Source organism: Callorhinus ursinus, unplaced genomic scaffold, assembly GCF_003265705.2.
Source record: "Callorhinus ursinus isolate GAN/ISIS: 27379988/994484 unplaced genomic scaffold, GSC_fseal_2.0 scaffold2, whole genome shotgun sequence".
Classification (NCBI taxonomy): domain Eukaryota; kingdom Metazoa; phylum Chordata; class Mammalia; order Carnivora; family Otariidae; genus Callorhinus; species Callorhinus ursinus.
Window position 1 is genome coordinate 1,907,622 of NW_027397064.1, and position 23,741 is coordinate 1,931,362.

The following is a 23,741-nucleotide window of genomic DNA, read 5'->3' on the forward strand; positions in this document are numbered from 1 at the left end:
CCCCACCAGGCAGGTGGCTCAACCCAGCTTTGGAATCACCTGGAAGACTCCGCTTGCAGCGCCCCTTGCCCACCACAGGCTGTCATTCCATCCGTCTACGGTGCAGCTTGGGCCCTGGGCTCTGGGCGTTTTGAGCCCTCCCCGGTGAACCTAATATTCTGGCAAGGTGGGGAATGTCCCTGAGGGCAGAGGTTCTGTTCTTCCTTCTGTGGGATGCTCGGTGCCTGGCAACATCTGACACAAGCCAGGTGCTCAACAAATGTGTGTCCAACAAGAGGATAGAAATTGGTCCTTCCCCTGAGGTCTAAAGGAAAGACAGTCTCCAAAACCAGCCTCCACCACAACTGACAGGTGTTTATGGAAGGTTTTCTGTGCCATGCTTTGCCCACCTCAGCTCCATCCTGAAACATGTGATGGGGGGGCAGTGGGTGTAGAGCACGCAAAGGGATGCATTCCCCAGGAAGACTCCTGGAATACCACTTCCAGGTCTGCATTGGCCTCAGGTCCCGAGGGAGGCCAGCCTGGGAGCCCCCTGTCCCGCCTGCCGCCTGGGAAGCTGCTCTAGCCCTGCTCAGCCTGAGTTTGGACCTGGTTCCTCTCTGGAGTTGGGTGTGTGTGTGTGTGTGTGCACGCATGTAGGTGGTGGGGGCAGGAGGCTCCCAGGGTTCAGAAGTGGCCCCTTGGAGGAACCCTGCTGACCTGCTTGTGACCGTACCCTTTCCCTGTCTTCTGTTTCTGTGGGAGGGGTCTCCCCCAACCACCCTGGAAGGGCCCCCTTCCCACAGTCAGAAAGAAAACCACAAGGCCCAAGGAGTCACTGAAGTTAAGGCATCAGTAAAGCCAGATTTAATACTTAACCTAACTGCAGTTTCAAGCCCCTCTGGAATGTAACCTTTAACCTGCCACACTGGCATTTCCTGGAGGCACCCCTCTGAAAGACCCTGTCCCCCTTACAAGGGCGACCTTGCCTAAACAACGCTAATGAATTCCTTAAAAAAAGGGAGACTTCTCTCTGCGTTTATAAAGCTTTCCTTTTCTGCACCCTGGCAGAGCATCTCTCTGCTGGCTAGACTGGATGCTGCCCCATTCATGAGTCACTTAATAAAGCCAATTAGATCTTCAAATGTTTGAATTTTGTTTTTTAACAGCCCAGAGGGCCCAATTCAGGGATCCATTCTTCTTTTAAAATTTATTCCTGGGGCTCTTGGGTGGCTCAGTCCATTGAGCTGTCCGCGTCCGACTCTTGATCTCAGGGTTGTGAATTCAGGTCCCGTGTCGGGCTCCGAGCTGGGTGTGGAGCCTGCTTAAAAAAAATTTATCCTCGGGGCGCCTGGGTGGCTCAGTCGTTGAGCGTCTGCCTTCGGCTCAGGTCACGGTCCCGGGGTCCTGGGATCGAGCCCCGCATCGGGCTCCCTGCTCGGCGGGGAGCCTGCTTCTCCCTTCCCCCTGCGGGTGCTCCCTCTCTCGCTGTGTCTCTCTCTGTCAAATACATAAATAAAATCTTAAAAAAAAATTTATTCTCTTCCTGGGGCTCCGAATGGCTAAAGTGAGGACAATCTGAGCATCCAAAATTATTCGTCAGTGTTGAACAAAGAGAGAGAGAGGTGGGTGGGACCTCCTTTAGAAGAAGGCAGCTAATAAATGTGGAAGGAATCGGAGAATCTCCTTTGTGCGACGGGACGTTCAGTGGGTGCTTACATCACTGGCTGGGGGCCCTGGGTAGACCGGCTCCTGCCTCAAGTGCACAGTGAGCCACAGGGAGGCCCCTTAGAGTCGAGATCCACCTCCATGGGAGGGTCAGGCCCAGCATCTGCCGGAGCGGGGCCCGGACTGTCCATCGGATGAGGTGCAATAGAAGGGGCACAGGGCCCTTGTGTCCCCCGTGAGTAACCAAATCCAGCTGAGGCCCTGGATCTCCCTCTCAGACCACAGGAAATGTGGGTACAGAACAGGAACAAAGTAACAGCCCTCCGGGGGAACAATCCACACATCACACACTGGATCATTCTATAGGATACTGTGTCTGGGGTCTTGTAAAAGTCAACGTCATGACAAAATAAGATCAGGGACTAATGAGCAATACCTAACAGCAACAGTGAATTTAGATTGCGACCTGGTTTCAAAAAAAAAGAAAGTAAGACAGCCAAGACTTTCTGGCCATACTTGGCGGATTTTTGAATATGGACTAGAAACTAGATGATATTATGGAATTATTCGAAAATGATTTGAGCACAATAACTTTATGATAATGCAGGAGACTGTCCTTATTTTGAGGAGGAACATGTGGGAACATCTAGGGGAGATGTCATGGTGTCTACAACTTACTTCCAAGTGGGAGGGGAGAGAGAGAGAAACTCGGTAATAATTGTTCAGTCTAAGTGGAGAGTACGTGGATGCTCATTAGACTACTTTTTGAACTTTCTTGTGTGTTTGAAAACTTTCATGATAAGTTGTAGGACACATAAAACCCCCCGCCTCTTCATCCGTCTGGGGCACAGATGAGCTAGTGTCCTGGGGCTGCCCATCCTCACGTTGCTGTGTTGCCCTGTCTGAGCCTCACCCTGAGCTGTGAACTCTTTTCTAAAAAAGTGTGCAATTCAGTGGCGTGAGCCCATTTATAGTGGTCTGCAACCACCCCCTGACTCCAGTTCCAAGGCATTTTCATCCCCACCATTAAGCAGTTACCCTGACAACCAGCCATGTCTCTTTTCTGCACATTTCATATAGATCCGGTCATGCAGTGTGTGGACTTCTGTGTCTGGCTTTTTCCACTTAGCATCATGTTTTCAAGGACCCAAGCTGGAGCATTCAGCCCAGCTCAGTTCTGTTTAATGGCTGAATCATAATCCATGGTGTGGCTGGACCACATTTTGCTTATCTGTTCATCTGTTGCTGGGTATTTGGTGTTTCTACCTTTCTGTCTATTGTGAATTGTGCCGCTGTGAACATTTCTGTGTAAATATTTGTTTGAACACTTGTTCTCACTTCTTTCGGGGATGGAGCCGGGAGTGGCTCTGGGGCATACGACGACTCTATGTGTAACTTTCTGAGGACGTGCCAGACTGTTTTCCTGGCTGCTCCCTCTCCCAGGCCTGGGCCGGCACCTGCCTGCCCTGGGCGGGGTCCTGGCTCCTCCTGTTCCTGTGCCCATGTAGCAGGGGCTCTTCCCTGGGAGGAGCTGACCTCTGCGCCCCCTGGGGCCTCCCTGGGGCTGGGGAGGTGGGAAGCAGCAGCTCTGCTTCGTGTTGATGGACTCCCCTCCCTTGAACTGGAGCAGAGACAGCTGGGGTCTGGGGGCCTGCAGGCCTGCTCTGGGGCCTCTTGAGTGTGGACCGACAGAAGTCCCGTCATCTCAGGGTTCCTGAGACCCTGCAAACAGTGCAGGCAGAGGCCTGTGTGCTTTGGGTGTGGAAGTAACTGGATAAGCCTGTCCCCACCGCCCTCTGGGTTGGAGTGGGCCTTGGGGAAGCGGTCTACACTGAACACACACACCGTGTTGGCCTGCAAGCAGATGCTGTGCCTGCCTGAGCTGTGGAACGAGGCGGATGTTACTCTCCTGGGGTGTTCAGATGTGGAAATTGCGTCTCAGAGTTAAGGGCTGGGCTCAGTTGCCTGGTCGGAGGCAGGACACAGGGACATCTTGGCACAATTTGAAACAGGTGGTAAAAGGAAACACTGTGGTTCATCTGAGGTTCATGTCTCCTGCTATTGATTAGAAACAAGCAGCTCATGCTTCTCTTTCTCCTCCGAGTGCCAACAAGGGAGGTAAAAGGGACTGGGCTCGGAGAGGGACAGGTCAGGCTGAGGGGCTGTGCTGCCCTCCCCTGGGGCCTCCTGCACGGGGTGGTGCAGTGTGCAGCCTGGGCAGCCACTCAGAGCGGCCTGGGTGGAGGGTACGATGGGCTGCAGGTGATCCTGGAAGGCCCCACTCCCCTACTCAGTGTGGGGTGCCCTCGGGCAAGTCATGGCACCTCTTGGCTGCTGGGCTCTCAGTGTCCTTCCAGGCTAACATCCCATGAGGACGAACAACTCCCAGTGGCCACCACAAAGACGCACCTCAGCAAGGCCAGCTGCTTTTATTAGGATCGAGGGGGAAGTAGCCTGTGGAGGGGGGGAGGCTGGGGGACGGCTCCTGGAATTATTCCTCCGTGGGCTGGGCTGTCACCCATCCTGGGAGGGCTGGGTGCCTCCTCGCAGAGGGAAGCAGGTCGGCTGGCGCCAGAGGCTCGGCCTCGCCACGTCGCCCAGGGCCGCTCTCCTCCGGCCGAAGCGGCCCACGGGCCTGATTCTGCGGCCCGTGTACCAGGCAGGATCGATGTCAGGGGCTGGGGAGGAAAGAGCTAGAGCCGAGCGTGGGTATGGGCGGTGTGTCCCCTGACACTGTGCACTGTGTGCTCCCGTGGGTGGCAGGGCCCAGTGCACGCTCACAGCGCAACCCACAGGGGCCCCCAGCTCACCCCTGCACACCTGCCCAGGCCATGCTGGGACCCACCTGCACAGCAGGGACACCCAGGGCGGGTGGCGAGGCCAGTGTTGGTTTGGGGGGGGGCGTTGGGAAATGGCAATTCAAACTCACCAGCAACCCCTTCCTCCCCTCGCCCCACCCCCTGGTTCTCGGGCCAGGGGTGGGAAAAGCCAGCTCTGGCCCAGGCCACCCCGGGGGCAGGAAGTGACACCCTCCACTGTGTGCTGCTCGGGGGCAGGGGCGCCGGGGAGCCGGTGACAGGGCCACTCTGTGGAAAGGCCTGGCGAACGGCAGGCCACAGCCCTCCCGGAGCTGAGGCACTTAGCAAGGCTGTTACCCCCGGTTAGGAGGTGGCCAGGCGCCGGCCACGGTCCCTGGGGGTGGAGGGGTGGGGGTGGGTGAGGGAGGCTGAGGCCCAGGGTCCGGGCACTCACTGTGGATCTCCATGGAATGCTGGTGGGCTTGGCTGGCAGCCCCCTTCAGGGCCAGGCCCAGCAGAAGCAGGCACAGGAGCCAGACCTGCAACGCCTTCATCCCCCCGGCTCCTCGCTCAGGCCCCGCTTGAGGTGGGATCCCACACGGAGGGCACAACCTGGGGCGGAAGGGCAGGAGCAACGTTATGTACACACGGGACCGCGTGCTCGCCAAGGCGGCCGCCTGAGATAATGTGAGCACGGTGTGTGTGCATGTGTGCACAGGTGTGTGCAAGCACACGTGAGTGTACGTGTGTACCAGTGTGCGTGAGGGTGTGTGCACGTGTGAAATGCATGTGTGCACACACACCTATATGTGGCAGTGTGTGCATGTGCGCTGGTGTACAGGAGAGTGTGTGCAAGCACACGTCAGTGTACGTGTGTACCGGTGTGCATGAGAGTGTGCACATGTGAAGTGCATGTGTGTGCACACACCTATATGCAGCAGTGTGTGCATGTGTGCTGGTGTACAGGAGACTGTGCCTGCACACGTGAGTGTACATGTGTGTACCGGTGTGTGAGAGTGTGTGCACGTGTGAAGTGCATGTGTGTGCACACACCTACATGCACCAGTGTGTGCATGTGCGCTGGTGTACAGGAGACTGTGCATGCACACGTGAGTGTATGCGTGTGTACCAGTGTGCGTGAGAGTGTGTGCACGTGTGAAGTGCATGTGTGTGCACACCTATATGTGGCAGTGTGTGCATGTGCGCTGGTGTACAGGAGAGTGTGCACGCACACGTGAGTGTACGCGTGTGTACCAGTGTGCGTGAGTGTGTGTGCACGTGTGAAGTGCATGTGTGCACGCACGTATGAGATGGTGTGAGTGTGTGTGTGCGCACATGCGCCTGTGTGCATGGGCGTGCATGCACGTGTGAGTGCACGTGTGTGCAGCCACACTGCCCTGTGCACTCCGATCTGTGCCAGAGTGGTCCTGGGCACACATCCAGCACGCAAACCTGGCTCTTCGCAAAGCCCGTCGCCCTCCCTGGGACCTCATTCTCTCCTCTGTCCGTGAGCGTTATGTGAGGCCATCACGTGTGTGTCAGCCTCTGACAGGCTCAGACATGTTTGCACCGACTCTCTGTCATGGGGAGGATCCGGGAGGTGTATACGCGGTGGGCACAGGGAGGTGGACTGTCTTGGAGCTGCCCTGGTCTGTCTGTGTCTGTCTGTGTTAGGGCACCGGAGGGACGGGTGCTCTCTGTACCACTGTGTGTGCTGTGCACCTGGGCAGGGAGGGCAGAGGTGGGGAGCTGGTCCCAAGGAGCCCAGGGTCGCTGCAGAGGTATAGGGGTGATTTGCCAACCTCAGACATGGCCGGGGGTGGAGTGTGTCGTGCCTGCCGCAGGCTCATGGGCTACGACCCCGGTGCAGGCTTCTTTCCCTCACTCAGCCCAGGACCTCCCGATACCCGCACGGGGCGGGCAGCAGCTGGGAGATGCAGGGGAGTCAGGCCTCTGTCCTTACCAAGAGCACTCACCCTCATCATGAGCCCAGATGCCATCTGCTGTGTCTCTAGCAGGTGGGATCTGCTTTCATGCAGCAGGGCCCCCTGCCACCCATGCGGCATGGCAGGACCAGAGGGCTGTAGGCAACAGGGGCACCCAGAAAGTCCTCGTTCACCCTGCTGGAGTAGAGGCGCTGACCTGCCTAAGCAGCATCCATCAGGCTGACCTGGTACCCAGCCCGCAGGGGCCCACACCCTTGGCACTTGGAAGGTGCCTGGGAGCCCTGTCTGTTCAGGGAGGACCCCCTCTGCTGACCTTGACTTTCCAGCCTGTCCGAGCCCCATGGAAAGTGCGATTTCAAATGCATACTTCTTTCCATTTTAGAGGCCTGTTGGGGTGTCACACACTGGGTGGGGTGGGGACCCCCAATCTGGAGGAAATGGAGGGGCCTCCATGAAGCAGAGTAACAAAGAAATCCATCCAGACCGGCTGGGCTGTTTCTTGTCCCTCGGGGCGGGACCCACGCCAGGTGGCTGGCATTGTAGGACCTGCTTCCCAGCCTGCTGGAGATTTTTGCTGCCGGCTCTTTGGGCTTCCCAGTCTGCATTCCCAGAGGAGTTGCGTGGGACAACTTTGCCTTTTGTTTCCCCCGCAGACCATGCTTGAACATGGGGGGCTCTGGGCAGTCTGGTGTCCCTCAGACGCACCAACCCCTGGCCGCAGGGAGCGCCCACCCAGCCCGCCAGGGAGGAGAGTGGCTGGGAAGGAGCACAGAGAAACGGCGCGGGAGCTACTCACCGTGGGTCCCCACGAGGGTAGCGGCAGCGTTGGCGAGTGTGCTGTGGTGACCCAGGCAGAGCCAGCTCGCCCCTTTTATAACCTGAGGAGGAAGCAGCCCGCCCCCCAGATGCCCCCCTCTCCGCCTCCCCCTCCCTCCCAGGGCAGCATCAAGACAGAGTCTCCACGGTTTTTCTTTCTTCTATTTTTTTAAAAACTCATCAGCGACGTGATTTGTCCCTTCCTGGGTTATATAATTGCATTTGGGTCGAGTGGTTTTAAAACACATTAGCCTTCCTTCTTCGTGCTGGCCCTTGGGCAGACGGCAAAGGTAGCTGGAGCCCTCGGCCCGGCTTCACTGCCCTCGGTCCCCGCCGGGTGACACGCAGACCAGCCTCATCCTGTTTCTGTGACGCGCACCATGCTTTCTCCTGGGCCTTGCACAGTCTTCACGACTGATGTGTAGAACTAGCAAGTTTGTTACTATTATAAAACAAATGAATTACTTTTTATTATAATTTTTATTATACAATAATAAATTTGTATTATAAAAGCGATTTATATACATTGGGGAAGAATTCAGTGCATATGGTAAAACGAGGGGGGAAAAAGCACCAATAATGTGGAGGAAGCCAGTCATTCAGCACATGTGATGTATCTCCTTCTAGTGGGGTAGCTCCCCGCACATTTTCTGGGTACATTCCCTGGATGTCCACATTTTGAATCTTATTGCTTTCATTCAACAGTCATGCCCTCAAGTTGTTAAAAAAACCCTGTGGATTGATGCCATTTGAAATAGCTGCATAACACTCTGCCGTCTAACTGGGACTTAAGAACCTAACTCATTCGTATTTGCAATTACAGAGGGTGTGAAGGTTTTGTACGGGCTGTTGTGTGCAGTGTTAAGGAGCCCCTCCCAGGGAAGAGGCCTCCTAGTGGCTCCCCTCAGATGAATGTGGGGGGACAACCCCCCGCTTCTTGCCTCTGTCAGACTTCTAGCGAAAGCTTCAGGGTGCACCTGACCCCTCAGGGGATCGGTCTCACGCACTTCTCCCTTGTCCCACGGCTGCCCATTCCTAGCGATGAAGGTTCTGTGGGCTCCCAGGACGATTGGGGGCCCGGGGGCACAGATGAGGGGGCACAGTGTAAGGAGCATGGGGGTGGAGGGCAGGTGGGGGGCTTCTACCCTGAGCTGTGGGGTAAGGACACCGGAATTCCTGGGGCGGCCGTGCTCAAAAGCTCCTGGCCCTCCTAGTGAAGAGTAGTGATGGTGATGCAGGACGCTGTCGTGGGGTGCGGTCCTATCTGGAGGGGGGTCCCCTGGGTGGTCCCCACAGATGTGTGCACAGTCCCAGGGCCCCCTGGGGCAAGAGAAACGGAGATCACAGGAGCCCTGGGAAGCTTCCTGGCCATCACTGTGGGAGTGTGTGTGTGTTTGCACGTATGTGTGCAGACGTGTGCACGCCTGTGCACGTGTACATGTGGGTGAGTGCGTGTGCACGTGTGTGCACGTGTACACGTGGGCGAGTGCGTGTGAGTGCGTGTGCACGTGTACACGTGGGCGCGTGCGTGTGCGTGCGTGTGCACGTGTACACGTGGGCGAGTGCGTGCGTGTGCACGTGTGTGCACGTGTACATGTGGGCGAGTGCGTGTGCGTGCGTGTGCACGTGTGTGCATGTGTGCGGGGGATAGTGAATCCTCCCTTATCAGCTAAGTAGCTCTGTCCCAGCGTGGCGTTGGCGCCTTGCCACTGTGGGGGTCCGCCAGTAGGTGAAGGCCGGCAGGGGGGCTGGGAGGCTGCACGGCCTCGCGGCCTCGCTCCCACCTGCCCTCCCGTCCTTGAACCCTCCGGTGCACAAGCGTTCAAAGCCCTCCACTGTCCTGGCCCTCCTCCACCCCCCACCCCCCACCCCGGCACACTTGTCTGTCAGGGGTTGGCTAACCTTATCAGCTCTGCGGGCCGGAGTCCCTGCTGCAGCCACAGGCCACCCCGAAGTGACCGTTGGTGGCTGGGCACCTGTAGGGACTTTTACAAAACCAGACTGTGGGCTGGATTGGGCCCCTGGGCGGCAGTGGGCTGCCCCTGTATTTCCAGCAGGAAGATGACTCACTGTAGGTGTGGGCGCATCATAGAGGGAGGCCCTCAGACCCTTGTGGAGAGACCACAGTCTGGTTTCTTGAGGTCGCAGTGACCATGTGTGGGATCAAATGACCTGCTCCCCTTGCTAGTTGAGCGGGGGGCTTTTCATCTGGATCTGGCAGCCCCACTCTAGGTCGGCCAGCGCCTGGGATGCATGTGGCCCTGTGCACCCTGTCTCTGTGTCTGGAACCATGAGCTATGGCCACTGCAGAGACAGTCAGGACTGGGGCTGGAGAGGCCGCTGGAGGCCGCCTGCCGAAAAGTCTGCTGAGCGGTTCACAGTCATGAGGGATGCCTCAGAGAGGTCACAAGGGCATGGCTGCCACAGAGCCTCCCCTAGCCCTGCCCTTTCTGAGGCTGGGTCTTGGGTTCCCACTCTCCTGACGGAAAGTGCCATGAGTCTCACACACTCTCTATCTCACTTGGGCCGGTTTGAGTGGATTCCACTCCTTGAAATTAAAGGATCCCACATTGATGAGACCTTCATGAGGGGCTCAACTGTCCCTGTTCTTCACGTTAGCATGATTAAGACGACCACACTTTTGGAGTGAACTGGATGCTTTTGAGATCTTTGAGCTTTTACCCTCAATAAGGTGGGTCTCCAGGCATACTCAGCGGGTAGCATGATGATGGGTGGCTGTTTTGGGGTTTGGGTTTTAGACCATAATGGTGCAATGGGTTGAATAGTGTCCCTCCAAAATTCATGTCCACCAGGAACCTCAGAATGTGACCTTATTTGGAAATAGGGTCTTTGCGGATGTAATCAAATTAAGATGAGGTCATGCTGGAGTAAGGTGGGCCCTGAATGCAGTCACTGGGGTCCTTATAGGAAGAAGACAGACCCTCAGACACATCAGGGGAAGGTGCTGTGAAGACAGAGTTAGAGATGGGAGTGACATGGCCACAAGCCAAGGACTGGCAGCCACCAGGAGGTGGCGGGGAGGGTGACAGGGCTTCTCCCTCAGAGCTTCCGGAAGGACCCGGCACTGCTGGCATCTTGAGCCTGGACTTCCGGCCTCCTGGGCTGTGAGCGAGCAAATTTCAGTTGTTCTCATCCACCCTGCTTGTGTCACTGTGACATCAGCCCCAGGAAACGGATGCTGTGCTCTGTGGGAAGAGTGACTGATGAAACACTACTTCCTGGTGCTTATTTCTAGAAGAAACTAGTCCTTGTGACTTTGGCCTGTGTGTTTTAAATATGGTATCCTTCTGGAGGCCCAGAAAGACAGGCACAGTGTGACAGGGAGGAGGCGGCCTCGGGGACTGGGAGTCAGCAGCGTCCTAGCAGCAGCGGGACCGTGGCGAGTGGGGCCTTCGGTCAGCGGCAAAGCTGCTTCTGACATGGAAGGCTTCTGAAAATCCAAACGCTTAAAAAAAATTTTTTTTTTTACTTACAATCAATTTAACTCACGTAGAGTGTAACATTGGTTCCAGAGGTAGGGGTCAGTGATTCGTCAGTTGCATACAAGACCCAGCGCTCGTTCCGTTAAGTGCCCTCCTTGATGCCCATCCCCCAGTTACCCCATTCTCCCCCTCCCCCTCCCCTCCAGCAACCCTCGGTTTGTTCCCTGTAGTTAAGAGGCTCTTATGGTTTGCCTTCCTCTCTGTTTTTATCTTATTTTAATTTTCCTTCTCTCCCCCTATGTTCATCTGTTTTGTTTCCTAAGCTCCACATATGAGTGAGGTCATAGGGTATTTCTCTATCTCTGACTGACTTATTTCACTCAGCATAACACCCTCTAGTTCCATCCATGTGGTTGCAAATGGTAAGATTTCATTCTTTTTGATGGCTGCATAATATTCCATTGTGTGTGTGTGTGTGTGTGTGTGTGTGTGTGTGTGTGTGTGTGTGTACCATGCCTTCTTTGTCCATTCATCTGTGGATGGACATCTAGGCTCTTTCCACAGTTTGGCTATTGTGGACGTTGCTGCTATAAACATCGGGGTGCATGTACCCCTTCAGATCCCTACATTTGTATCTTTGGGGTAAATAGCCAGTACTGTAACTGCTGGGTCATAGGGTAGCTCCATTTTTAACTTCTTGAGGAGCCTCCATACCCATTTCCAGAGTGGTTGCACCAGCTTGCATTCCCACCAACAGTGTAGGAGGGTTCCCCTTTCTCCGCATCCCTGCCAACATCTGTCGTTTCCTGACTTGTTAATTTTAGCCATTCTGACGGGTGTGAGGTGGTATCTCATGGAGGTTTTGATCTGTATTTCCCTGATGCCGAGGGATATTGAGCATTTTTTCATGTCTGTTGGCCATGTGTATGTCTTCCTTGGAGAAATGTCTGTTTATGTCTTCTGCCCACTAAAAATCCAAATTCTTGAGAACATTTTAAAGGACTCATCTTTCAGTTAGAAAGCCGTTTCCCAAGTATGTGTCATGTGGGAAGCGAAGTTCCCGAGAGCTGAGATCAAGTTTTAGTGAGAGATGAGCAACGTTGGGAGCATCTTCCTGCCCCGAGAGGCAGTGGCTCTGGGAACTTGGCATCGCATTTGTGGTCAACGGAAATGGTGTTCTCCAACGCTTGCACGTGACTCCCACCCAACTGATTTCTGAGTTTTCAGTGTGGGAAATATTAGACACAGCTATTGGGAACTGTGCATGAGTCAGTTTTCTCCAGAGAAAGGGCACCAATAGTGTGTGTGTGTGTGTGTGTATGTGTGTGTGTGTGTGTGTGTGTGTGTGTAGAGATTTAAGGAACTGGCTCATGGGATTGTGGGCCTGGCAAGTCTGAAATCTACAAGGCAAGATGACAGGCTGGGGACCCAGGGAAGAGATGATGTTGCAGCTGGAGTTGGAAGGCAGTCCTGGGGCAGAATTCCCTCTTGGGAGACCTTTCTCGCTTAAGGCCTTCACCTGATTGGATGAGGCCCACCCACATTACAGAGGAGAATCTGCTTTACTCAAAGGCTGCTAACTGTAGTTGTTAATCACACCTAAAAACTATTGTCACAGCAACATCTAGACTGGTGTTTGGTCAAACGTGAGGGCACCATGACCTAGCCAAGCTGATACATAAAGTTGATCATCACAGACTGTTATAAGGGTTTGCAGGGATGTAGTCAAATGCTACTTTCTCCAGCATGACCCTTGCCTTGGGGTTCTGAGCCCGGGCACTACTGAGCTGCAGGTGTGGAAGTACTTGGGCGGTCTGAGGGGACTTGGCTTGTTTAGCTACCTGCAAGGCTGTCTCTGGGCAGACTTCGCTGGAGGCGTCTGCAGGGGATTCTCGGCAGCAAGAGAGGGTAAAACCCTACTTTCCAGAGCCGGCTCCTTCCTGAGAAGCCATAGCTGTGGGGGCAACATCCGGAGTGGGTTTCACCTCCGTGCCAGGGAATGCACCTGCAGGAGTTTTAAGTTGGAAGCGAATATACGGAGGGATGTCCGGAGCGATGGACAGGCTTGCTGGTTGGGAGATGATGCTGACTGTTCTTGTTGCCTTAGCTTGTCCACATTTTCTATTTTCTTCCCAACAAAACACAAAGACAGCCCATAGGTCATAATAATTCTGTGCAAAAGCAACTTTGGTGCTATGAGTTTAATGGGCACGTGTAAAGTTCACTTGGCTGGCCCGCGTGCTGGATGCCAGGCATCTGGGGATCAGAAAGCAAGCACCCAAGAATCCCATCCTGTTTTCAGGGTGGGTTATCTGGCCCCCTGTGAAGTGGGTGCTTCCACACCGTGCTGCCGAGACCTACAGAAATCGTGGCTCACTATATCACTGCGGTGGAAGAACCCTGACCTGGGGGTGGCTTGAGGCCTGATGCGCTGGGGACCTCCTGGGAGGCTGAATACTTCCCCAGCCATCTGCTGGGAGCTGGGTGTGCTGTGGGTGTCTGGGCCTGGACCGCAACGTGTCAGATGCAAGGTGATCTGAGCAGAGTGCCTCCCGCTTCCCGCTCCAGACTCACTTGAAACTCTGAGGGATCTTCGGGAGACCCGTGCATTCAGCTCCTCATGAAGCTTTTCCTCTTTTCCCTGATAAAGAAGACTGTTGGAGAATACAACTCTGGAGAAATTTTAAATGCTAACTCTAATATCCATCCGGAGTCATAACAAAAACCACCAACTTCTCTTGCTCTTGGTTAGAAGCAAGTGAGTGCCAGGGTCACTGGTCCCTGACCCGTCTGTATTCAGCTTCCAGGAAGGATGTCTCAGGAATGACCATCTGCTAGAAAAAGAGACTCAGGAGAATTCTTCCAAATACTGGAATTTATAGATAGCTTGGGGAATTAAATATGAAAAAAATCGCCTCTTATTTGAGGCCATGGGGAGCTGTTGGCACAGGCTCCCATATCTCCTGAAGATGCAGGGTACCTGCCTCCCAGCAGGACTCAAACCTTCGCTCTGAGTGAGAGACTGGATGGAGAACAGCCTGGGGAAAGTCCCACTCAGAGGGGGCAGGAAACTCTTCCCCTGGTCACCCCTTGGGGACCAGGCCAACTCTTGTCTCTGCTGCCTGATTCCCAAGGAAGCCCTCCCCAGAGCCAGGGATGCAGCCTCCGGGCTCTGTCTGGGCTGTGAGGAGTAGTGTTAGCCCTGGAAAGGCTGGCACGGAGTGGGCACTTTGGGGGCTTAACCATTATAGCCACGGGGAGCCCACAGGTGTGGGGTTGTCTTGTGCTCAGGCCCGAGTTATTGCTTGGTGAGGTCACACGCACAGCCGTTGTTCCCGAAGCTTTCTGCTGTGTCAGTGCGCAGGCTGGGCCCTGGGGCATCTGGCCGTGGCCACTCTGCGCCCGGTCACCCCTCTCCCCCTCCCCCATCTCCCTTCCCTGAACTGAACTGGCGGAACTGGAGGTTTACTTGCACAAAATGGGTCCTCTGGCCTTGATGGGGCAGGGAGCGCTAAGTCTGCTCCTAGGTGAAGTAAGGACAGGCACCGGGGAGTGTCCATGGAGGCGGGGGCTGGGAGGACGGGGGAGGGGGGCAGCTGGCTGTGCGGTGGGCCGCAGGGTGGAGCAGGGAGGGAGGCCCGTTGCCCGTGCTGCGCTCAGAAGGGAAGCGTGTGCCTGCGCCCAGGGCTCCCTGGGCGGCTGAGGGGGAGGCCGCTCCCCTGAGTGTGCAGCGCCCCTTCTGCCGGCTCCATGCTCTCTTTTAGGGTCTGGGTGGGGGGTTCCACTCTGTCAGCAGACGAGGTTTCCAAACTTAGCTAGAGCGGGCTGAATGGTGGCTCCCCAAACTCTCACCCTTGCTCCTGGACCCTGTGAATGTGAACTCATTTGGGGAAAGGGTCCTTGCACATGTAGTTAGGGTAAAGACCTCCAAATGAGACGATCACCCTGGATAATCGAGATGGGTCCTAAAGCCAATGACAAGCATCCTCATGAGAGAGACCTGAGACGGACACAGAGGGCCACGTGAGGACGGGGCCGCCACCTGGAGTGAGGCAGCCACAGGCTCAGGACGGTGGGAGGCCCCGCGGCTGGAAGGGGCAGAGAAGGGAGTCTGTCCTGGAGCTTCTGCAGGGAGCTGGGCCCTGCTGACCTGCTGATTCTGGACTCCTGGCCTCCAGCACAGTGGGAGAGTCAATTTCTGGTGGGAAGCAGCCCAGATTGTGATCCCTGGTTAGAGCAGCCACAGGGCCCATGGCGATCTGGGCGGGCTGCCATCCCCTACTCCAAGCTGTAACGTCTTCAGTGTTTGCCAAGACCGTGCTAATGTGGGGCGACGCGCCTCTCTCCGAACACGTGGCGGGTGGGTAGTGCAGGGGCGGAGGGTGGCGGAGAGCGTGGGGCGGGGTGTGTGTGTGTGTGTGTGTGTGTGGCTGGTGGGAGGGCAGACTCGAGAGAAGCTGGTGTGCAGCCCTTGCCCTGGCCAGCCCTGCTGCAGGAGTCAGGGAGTTGGCAACCCCTCCCGTAAGGGGTCGGATGGTAAATACTCAAATGTGTTGTTGCAGCACAAAGACAACCCCCAGACAACGAAGCTCATAGATGCGGCCAGACTCGCAGGCTCAGGCCTAGACCATGGGCAGTGTCCTTGGGGGGAAGCAGGAGCATGCGCTTTGGAGAAAGGAAGCCTGCTTTGGATGGGGTCCCCCAAACCGACAGGCCTCTCAAGGTTCCCGGGTCGCAAAGCTCGCGGTCCAGGGTCTGTGTGGCAGTGCGGTGGGGCTCTGTCCACCATCGGGGGGAGATGGGCTCGCCCCCTTAGGCTCCTGGGTACCACTTCTCCATCTGCTTTTGGTTCCCAAGTTCATTTGCACACAAACACCAAGCAGTTTAAGAGAGAAAAGTTACAGCTGATCCAAGGTCACTTTAGAAAGTATCAGGATCACCTGGCAGTTTCTCGCTCCAGGGGAGGCTGCCTCACACTCGGGGCTCAGTGTCCTCCTCTACAAAATGGGCTTTAACTTAATCCAAAGATTAAACATGTGAGTCCCTGTGAAGCACGTAACAGTGCTCAGTTGGGGAGGGGGTGCAATTACAGCTACTTGTTCCAAGCGGCCCCGAGGGTCCCAGCGGGCTCCCCTGAAAACCGGATGAGCCACACAGACACCCAGAAGTAACCGTGAATCCCAGACTGTCCCAGGTGGAGGAGGGACTTGGAGCTCACCCACAGCACGGACGGCAGGTGCCCAGCAGGCATCCCTGGTTGGTCCTGGCCCCGTCCCGCTGGATGTCACCACAGCAGCGGCAGCACCAGGCCGGACCCCACCCTCCTGCCTGCATGTCCTGGGCTCCAGCATCCGCCTCTCCCACAGGCCCTCCGCGCCTGCGCCTGGGCATCGACCCAAGGCTCACCTGCCGCCACGTGCTCGCTCTGCCCTTGACCACAGTGTAATTCCTCCTGGGCTGTGAGCTACAGGTGAACCCACAGAGTAGCTGCGAGGGGGTCGGGGGGTCAGCTGGCCATGAGTTCAATCACTCGTCGGGATGCCGGATTTCCTTGTCCGACAGCACACGCGTGCACACGTGTGCACACACAGGCACATGCACGCGCACATGCGCACACACGCCCACGCACACAGGCACTCTGACACCGCGTGGAATACACACAGAGCAGGTGCTGCACCGAGCCAGCAGGGAAAGGGCTAAAAGATCACACTGAAAGTGTTGTTCTTTGTGTCCTTCAGAGTTTAACGCCGCCCTAAAGGAAAGCCAGGTCAGCTTAGATGTTTCTCACGGATCAGAGTGGGTCGGCAGGGGTGGGGGCGGAGGTCGTCTGTGAACGTGGGTGAGGAGCCGAGGGTCTGAGAACGCTGGTCCCTCGCAGGTGGGGGTCCCTGGTGGATGGTGCTGCGTCCTGTCTTCTCCCCGGACTGCGTGCGGCCCGGAGCGCGGGGCGGACGGAGGGACGGGGCGGTGAGGCGAAGGGAAAGAGAGGGCTGGGGCCCCTGGGCCACTCCGTCCCGTTCCCACAAAGCTCCCCCTTTAGGGCTGGTGGGTCATCACTGGTTTCTGTGGAGCACAAATACACACACACACAGTTGTGTGCAGATGGGTGTGCACACAGACACGTGCAGAGACACGCCTGTGCACACACACACGAGCGTGCACACATGCACAGGCACACGTGGGCACATAACACAGACACAGGAGTGTGCACACGCACAGGCATGTACACATGCACAGAGACACACGTGGGCACGCACACATACAAGCGTGCGCACACACAGAATGCACACACTCAGAGACGTGTGTGCACACACACACACAAGCGCGCACACAGACAGAATGCACACTCACAGAGATGTGTGCACGCACACACATACAAGCGTGCACACAGAATGCACACACTCACAGAGACGTGTGCATGCACACACATACAAGCGCGCAGAGTGCACACACACAGAGATACACGTGCACACACACATAAGAGCGTGCAGAGTGCACACACGCAGACACGTGTGCACGCAGAGTGCACACGCAGAGACCCATGTGTGCACGCACACACATACAAGCACGCACACAGAGTGCACACATGCACAGAGACACATGTGGGCGTGCACACAAACATGGGCATGCACACAGAGTGCACACACAGAGACGGCACACACAGACATATGAGCATGCACACACGCACAGAGATACAAGTGGGCACACAACACAGATATACAAGCATGTACAGAGTGCATACATGCACAGACACATGGGCACGCACACACACACACAGGAGTGCACACAGCAACACGCAGACACACAAACACGTTGATCAGAAGGTGCCGGTCAATCCCTGTGTGGTTTCTGCACAGCGTCTCTGTCCCTGCTCCCCCAGCTGGGTTAGCGGCACCGGCCCCTCATCAGAGGGGGTGCACGGATGGACAGTATCCGAAAATGTAAGGCTCTGAAACACGAGGAACTGTATCCTAACCTGAAAGCATTTAGATTCTCAAGCCCCTGTTGGCCAGTTTCTTATTAGTGGTCATCAGCCCTCCGTCTGGGATGGCCCTGCACTGGCCACAGTCCCGATACCTTCTGGTTAAGGTGGGCTCGCGGGCACCTCTACTCTGTGCCATCTCCCCCTACACACGTCCCCTCGTCCCCTTGTTGGGGCAGCCAAATGATGGCGGTGTCACCCACCTCCCTGTCGGCCAGCATAAGCTCACACAGTTAGGATCAGCCTTTTCCCTGTAGTTGTGCATCCCTGGCGTGAGATGCTTGGAAACGCTTTTTTAGAATGGAGTTCACGGAGAGAATCAAGTGCCGGCAGGAGGTGCGAGTGGAGAGCCACCGGGGTCGCGGGGGTTTGGGCCTTGACTGTGGCCACCAGCACCGAGTTGTCATGCCCATCCCCAGGCTGTGGGCGTGACCTTGAGGTCCTAAAAGATGGGCTCTTCTGAGCAGTCACGGAGCCATGTCTGCGAGGAGCTGCTGGGGTTGCCTCGGGCAGGCAGCGCCCATGCGGGGGGAGCTGGTGCTTTCACCGGCTCTCGAGAGGGGGTGCCAGGATGGGGCATTCTGCAGAACGCTCTCTCCCACAGAACCTGGGGGACAGCCTTGACCCCAGCATCTGCACATGCGGTTTGCTGAATGACCTTTACAGCACTCGTGAGCTGCTGGGGCTGTGAGGAGAGTGTCCGGTCTTTCTCTTGTGGACAGTGCCCTCCCCCGAGTGTCCTCACTGTCTCGTGGGCGGTCCCCTCCCCCGAACATCTTCACTGTCTCGTGGATGGTCCCCTCCCCCGAGTGTCCTGTCTGTGTCTCGATGGTCCCCTTCCCCAAGCCGAGACCAACCCCAGGGAAAGCGGGGACCCCTATCACTGGTATATGCTGGTACCTTTAAGAAATGGTCTCAATTTTTCTATAAATCTTTTGCTGATTTCACTTGTTAGTTTATCCCCATTTTCTCTGCTCTGGAGTCTTAACACCAACATGTAAATCTGACGGGTCAGGGAGCTTCCAAGCCGCCACAGGAGGGAAGAGACAAGCTTACCGCAAAGCTGTGGTTGGCCACCCCTTTCCTGCCGTTGGGGTTTCTCTGCGTCAGGGATCCCCGGTACACCGACTGCCGACCAAAGGAGGCCCCGTCTTTACCTTCAGGGGCACAGAAGCGTGTCAGCAACTGTGCAAACACACTTCTTTCTCCCTTGCCTCGGAGCAAGCATTAAAATCCTGTCTCGCGGCTCCAGAAATGCTCCCTCGGGCAAAACACAACACACCATTGCATTTCCTTTAATTCTTGAAGTGCCATGGGCCTGGGGGGCCTGGGGACCCTGCTCCTCAGAAGAGGGTCCCCCCACCCGGGCTTCAGTTTAAAGCTGCGGCATTTGGTCTCACATCCTAGTCAACCGTTTGTGTTCGTGGGCACAAGTGAGCAAATCTCGGGGGTCTTCCTCCTCTGGCAGGTGTGGTGGGGGCCCTGCCTGACATGCACCTGCTCCTCGGGGGGGGGGGTGGTGGGCCACGTCTCCTCTGCCCAGCCCTGTGTCCCTTGATGTCAAGGCGGCAGCTTGACATCAGCCGCGGCGGAGTGTTTACAGCATGGAAACTGGCAGAGGCTACACAGTAGGGCTGAGTGTCACGTTTTGGCAGGGGGGCTGGCGAACGAGCTCAGGGTTCCATTGTGGGCAGAGAATGAGTTGCCGGGCTTTGCCCCCGTTCCTGCTCCTAAACTCTGTGGAGGGCGCTGCTAACCCAGCGATCCCAGCTACGGGGCACTGAACCCTTCCTGTGTGGGGACGGACGTCTGGCACACGGGTGAGAAGCCACCCCGCCGAGGCTGGCCGTGGTGACTGGAGAGGCATGTGGGGACCAGCAGCTGCAGCTGGGCCGTTTAGCCCCTGGAAAGCCCACCGCTCCAGGGGGCCCGGGACCAGGTGAGAGGCCTCTGACTGACACAGGCGCTCACCCCGTGGCCCCCCGCTGTAACCGTGAACCTTCACTTGGGTGGTAGCCATGGGGCCTGCTGGAAGCTCCCCCCAGCGCTGGTGTATGTGCCCCGCGGCAGGTGGCCTCGCTGACAAAGTCCTTCACCCCGCTCGTGGCCCTGAGTCAGGGATTCGCCTCAAAGGGCCTTGGGACCAACTCTGTCTCTGGCCTGACCTGCCCGGGTACGGGGAGCACTGGGGTGCAAAGAGGAAGCTGCACGGAGGGGAGCTGGGTGCAAACAGGGGTGTGCAAAGATGTCCCCTGAGGAGGTGGTGGAGAATGTTCTGGAGGTGGTGGAGAACCTCCTGGGAGGGGACGCTGCACTTGGCCTTCAGAAGGCAGAGGGGGGTAGGAAAGGGAGTGAGGAGCCCTCGGGGCAGAAGGCCCGGCCCAGGCAAAGGTACGGAGGTGTGTGTGCACAGAGCGCTCGACAGCCCCATGTGCCTGTGAGGTGTGTGTTGTTCACCCAGGGGTCCCGTGTGGGGCAGAAAGTGAGGGTCTGGAAGGCTGTGCTAAGAAATCCCACTCGTTCTGCAGGCAGGTGGGAGCCAATGATTATTTGGGAGCAGAAGAGGAACACAGCGCTGCGCGCTGGGACCGTGGCTGTGGGTGGTGAGGGCAGAGCTCAGATGCAGGGACAAGAGGAGATGCCACGGTGGCTCAGAGGCCTGACACAGCGGCAGAGGGACTGGATCCTGACCCGGGAAAGGGGCTGCTTCCCTCTGTGATCCTCGGTCGGGCTGCAAGGGGAGCAAGACATGATTCCCCGACAGCCTGGCCGTGCACTGTGGATGAGGCAGCCAGGCCTTTCACCCTGTTTGCGGAGCAAAGTTGATGTCCTTGTCGCCACGGAGACATCAAGGGAAGCGAAAGTTACGTTCTGTGCTTTGCATGAGAAGGCTGGGAGCTGCTTAAGCCTTAGAGCAGTTTACAAGGCAAAACGTGGAAAACACCAGCACCACCCCCATTGCGTGTTCAACCAGGCGGGTTCCAGAACACCAACCCACTGGAATGCTTCCTGGCAGGAGCGGTTTGGGGAGTCGTCCTTCAGGCCCCGGGGGGCATGAGATGCTGTGTCCCAGAGATTACACAGAAATGCAGAACACCCACTGGCCACTTTCACACCCTCCAGCTCATCTCCCAGGCCCTCGGGGTTGAGGGAAGTCACCAACTCTTACCTTGACTTTTCGGAGAATTACTGAACTTCCTTCTGAGAAGATAGGGCGCTGTCACCGCCTAGAAGAGAGAAGACATCTCAGGGCTTCACTGAATTACTGTAATCCTTAGCAACACTGGGAGCTAAATTGGGACTTCTTAGGGTTCTTCCAGATTCTAGTGAATCCGGTCAGCTGTCTTCTGTTCTTTGTCGGAACTTTTGTCAATATTAAAATACACGGTATCAATAAATGAAGCACCAAATGCCAGAGCACAAAAGAGATGCTTACATTTGTCAACGGTGGGTGGGAGGGCAGGGAGAGCACGCATCTCAGCCCCGCAGACCTGGGTTCAGATCCAGGTACCCCCCACCCACGCCCGTGATGTAGACGACTGTGTGTCTTCTCTGAACTCGTCTGGCAAAGGGGCCACTAGCCCCTTCTCAGGATTACTGGGAGCCTACCTGCTCCTCACATGTCCCCAGCTCCCATGGCTGTTGGTCCCCATGCCTTCCCTTCACTCTCCCGTTGACAGCCTCTCCGCGATGGCATCATCTGCTCCCTGTTCTGCCTCTCCGGGCACGAGCAGGTGGCCTGACCCCCCCCGGAAATCTTCCCAACGTCCGGCCCCCGAGATTCTGCCTGGCTGGTTTTGTGGGCTGCCCCTGGAGGCTGAGCTTCCCTGAGCCAGTTAGGAAGCACCGTGGCCCCCAGGAGAGGGTGGGAGGTCAGGGCCAGGGGGCCTGGGCTGAGACCCCTCCGTCCCTTATGGTCTGCGTGATCTCAATCAAGTACGTCAACCTCCCTGAGCTTGGGTTGCCTCATCGGGACAATAGGCTTAATCCCAATGCCTCCTCACCAGGTTTGTGAACCTCAAATGGAAGGGCGGGAAAAGCACTGTTTTTACCTGTAAAGAGCTACCCAGCGTCCTTGTCACGATACACACGTGACCGCGTGTTCGCTATGGCTGCTGGTGGCATCAGGCAGCAGGCAGAACTGGGAATAGATGCCACTCTTTCTGGGGCACCGGGGATGGCGCCTCCCACTGCACCCCTAACCGCACAGCCTGCACCTTGGAGACTGGGCTCCCTCCTGGCCGGCGCCTCCCCTGCACGCTGTGAATGGGGCCACCGTCTCCCACACCCCTGGTCCCCGTGCCACACTGCACGCGCCCTGGCTCCTGATGCGTCCACTGCTAGAGCTGGCACCTGCATCTCCCAGAGGGGGCCTGTCCCCAGGCCGCTGGAGCCCGCCTGCCTGCGCAGGGCCAGGAAGAGCCCGGAATGGACGGCGTCCATGAGTGACAGGTGTGCAGGGGTGCAGGCGGCCTCCTTGCCCCCACGCAGGACAACGCCCCACGCGTCCCTTTGAGCCAAACATACCTTGAGTGGGGTTTGCCGAGGTGGGAGGCTTGCTTCTCCTCCCCTCTCTGCCCCACCTTCCCGCTCCCCAGCTGGGTTTTCCTGGGTTTCCCCCACAGTCTGACGCCAACCCTGTCCCAGCATGAGCCTCTGAGGACGCCGTCCTGTGGGGCTGGCAGAGCTCACACGGTCCGTACGGGTCAGCCCACTACCACCCGGGCTCGTCCCACTGCTGGAAGAGTCGCCCCACTCTCTCGGGACGACCCATACCTCCTCCGCAGGGTCTGCATTCAGATCCTTAGGACTCTGGTCCAATCTCCCAGCAAGTCGGGGAAGAAATATCTGGAGGACAAGGAAAAAGCCTGTACCTGATGGCTGCTTGTTTGACCCCTGTCACAGGGGGGGCCAGCCGGACAGAGGGACGGCCCTTCTCCCTGAACACGGGGCCAGGCGCTCAGGGACGGCCCGTCAGCCCCCAGCGCACCACGTTCAGCGAAGTAACACACGGAGCAGCCAGTTAGCTTTGAAGTTCAGATAAACAACGAATAAGGTTTGTTTATAAGTATGTTCCAAGTATTGCACAGGGCATACATACGCTCGAAAATGATGTGTCATTTATCTGAAGTTCAAATGTACTGAGCATCCTGTATATCACCTGCAGCCGGACCTGGGGCTCTCCCGGGACCACCTTGTGTTCGGCTGCCAGGTTACCCCACTGGTGTGACCGGCCTGGGGACCCCAGCTTGACTCTGGGGAGAAGGGTGCTGGTCCCAGACCTGCAGCGGGGCTGGGGGGGGCAGCCCCCTCCCTGCCATCCCTGGAGAATCTGTTCCAGTCACATCCAGCCAGGCTGGTGGGGCTGGAAGGGAGGTGGTCAGCCGGCCTCTTGGTTTCAGGCCCCGGGGTGTGGGGGGGACAGCGGCTGGGGGGGCCGAGGTGGCCGGGGCTCTGGGCACAAAGCCAGGTGCCAGGGCCCCTGCACTCACCGGGAGGTTGGACTTCCTCCGGGGCTTTCCCGACGGCTTCACCGAGAGCCCTGCAGCCTGCAAGGCAGCAATCTTGGACTTGATGTTGGAGACCTGGCAGGAAAAAGGACGGACACACGACGTTACTCTGATGTGCCAAGTCGAAGTCACAGTCCAGGAAGAGAAGCTGCCCGTTCACTGATTTTGTTACGGTCCCCTTAAGATGGGGGTCTCGACAAACGTGCTTCCTGGGGGGCCCATTTTCATGCATCTTCCATGGTTGTCGGGGAGGGGGCTGCTGTTCCTTGTGGGTCACCCTCCAGGCAGGAGCAGGGGGGCTCTGCACACTTTCTGGCACATCAGAAAGTCTGGCTCCCCCCAGGCATGGCGAGGCGGGGCAGTGCCGGGGACAGTGTCACCATAGCTCTAAGGGACGGGGCTACATTCTGGGCAAAGGCTTGGCTGGCATGTGGCAGAGCCTGGCTTCCTGACATCATTTTAAATTGGCCCCCACAGCAGCCAGAAGAAACTTCTGGAAACAGAAACAAGGCCCCATCACCCCTGTTCTGATCCCTCCAATGGCTCTCTAGACTCTGCCCTCCCCTTGGACCTGCCTCCAACCCTCTCCCCCTTACTCC

The 23,741-nt window shown here is 57.0% G+C and overlaps 2 protein-coding genes and 1 long non-coding RNA gene across 5 annotated transcripts in view; all 3 read right to left on the bottom strand.

Moving 5' to 3' along the window:
* Nucleotides 1–4,161: 4,161 nt before the first annotated feature.
* On the bottom strand, nucleotides 4,162–4,999 carry PRLH (prolactin releasing hormone). Its single transcript, XM_025888197.1, has 2 exons — nucleotides 4,900–4,999; nucleotides 4,162–4,325 (listed from the first exon to the last, which is right to left on the bottom strand). Exons 1-2 carry the CDS (start codon nucleotides 4,997–4,999, stop codon nucleotides 4,162–4,164), a joined length of 264 nt encoding a protein of 87 aa, XP_025743982.1.
* Nucleotides 5,000–7,355: 2,356 nt separating this feature from the next.
* On the bottom strand, nucleotides 7,356–9,243 carry LOC112835052 (uncharacterized). Its single transcript, XR_003211094.2, has 2 exons — nucleotides 9,110–9,243; nucleotides 7,356–7,649 (listed from the first exon to the last, which is right to left on the bottom strand). It is a non-coding gene; the product is annotated as an uncharacterized lncRNA (long non-coding RNA).
* A 7,125-nt stretch (nucleotides 9,244–16,368) lies between these two features.
* MLPH (melanophilin) overlaps nucleotides 16,369–23,741 on the bottom strand; it is a 42,198-nt gene continuing 34,825 nt past the window's right edge. For all 3 annotated transcript variants that reach the window (XM_073876747.1, XM_073876750.1, XM_073876743.1), the window contains 5 exons: nucleotides 23,125–23,217; nucleotides 22,409–22,480; nucleotides 20,802–20,859; nucleotides 18,689–18,789; nucleotides 16,369–16,713 (listed from right to left, as the gene is read on the bottom strand). In XM_073876747.1, coding sequence (XP_073732848.1) covers nucleotides 16,687–16,713; nucleotides 18,689–18,789; nucleotides 20,802–20,859; nucleotides 22,409–22,480; nucleotides 23,125–23,217 — 351 coding nt within the window. In that variant the 3' untranslated portion in view covers nucleotides 16,369–16,686. The remainder of the gene's footprint in view (nucleotides 16,714–18,688; nucleotides 18,790–20,801; nucleotides 20,860–22,408; nucleotides 22,481–23,124; nucleotides 23,218–23,741) is intronic.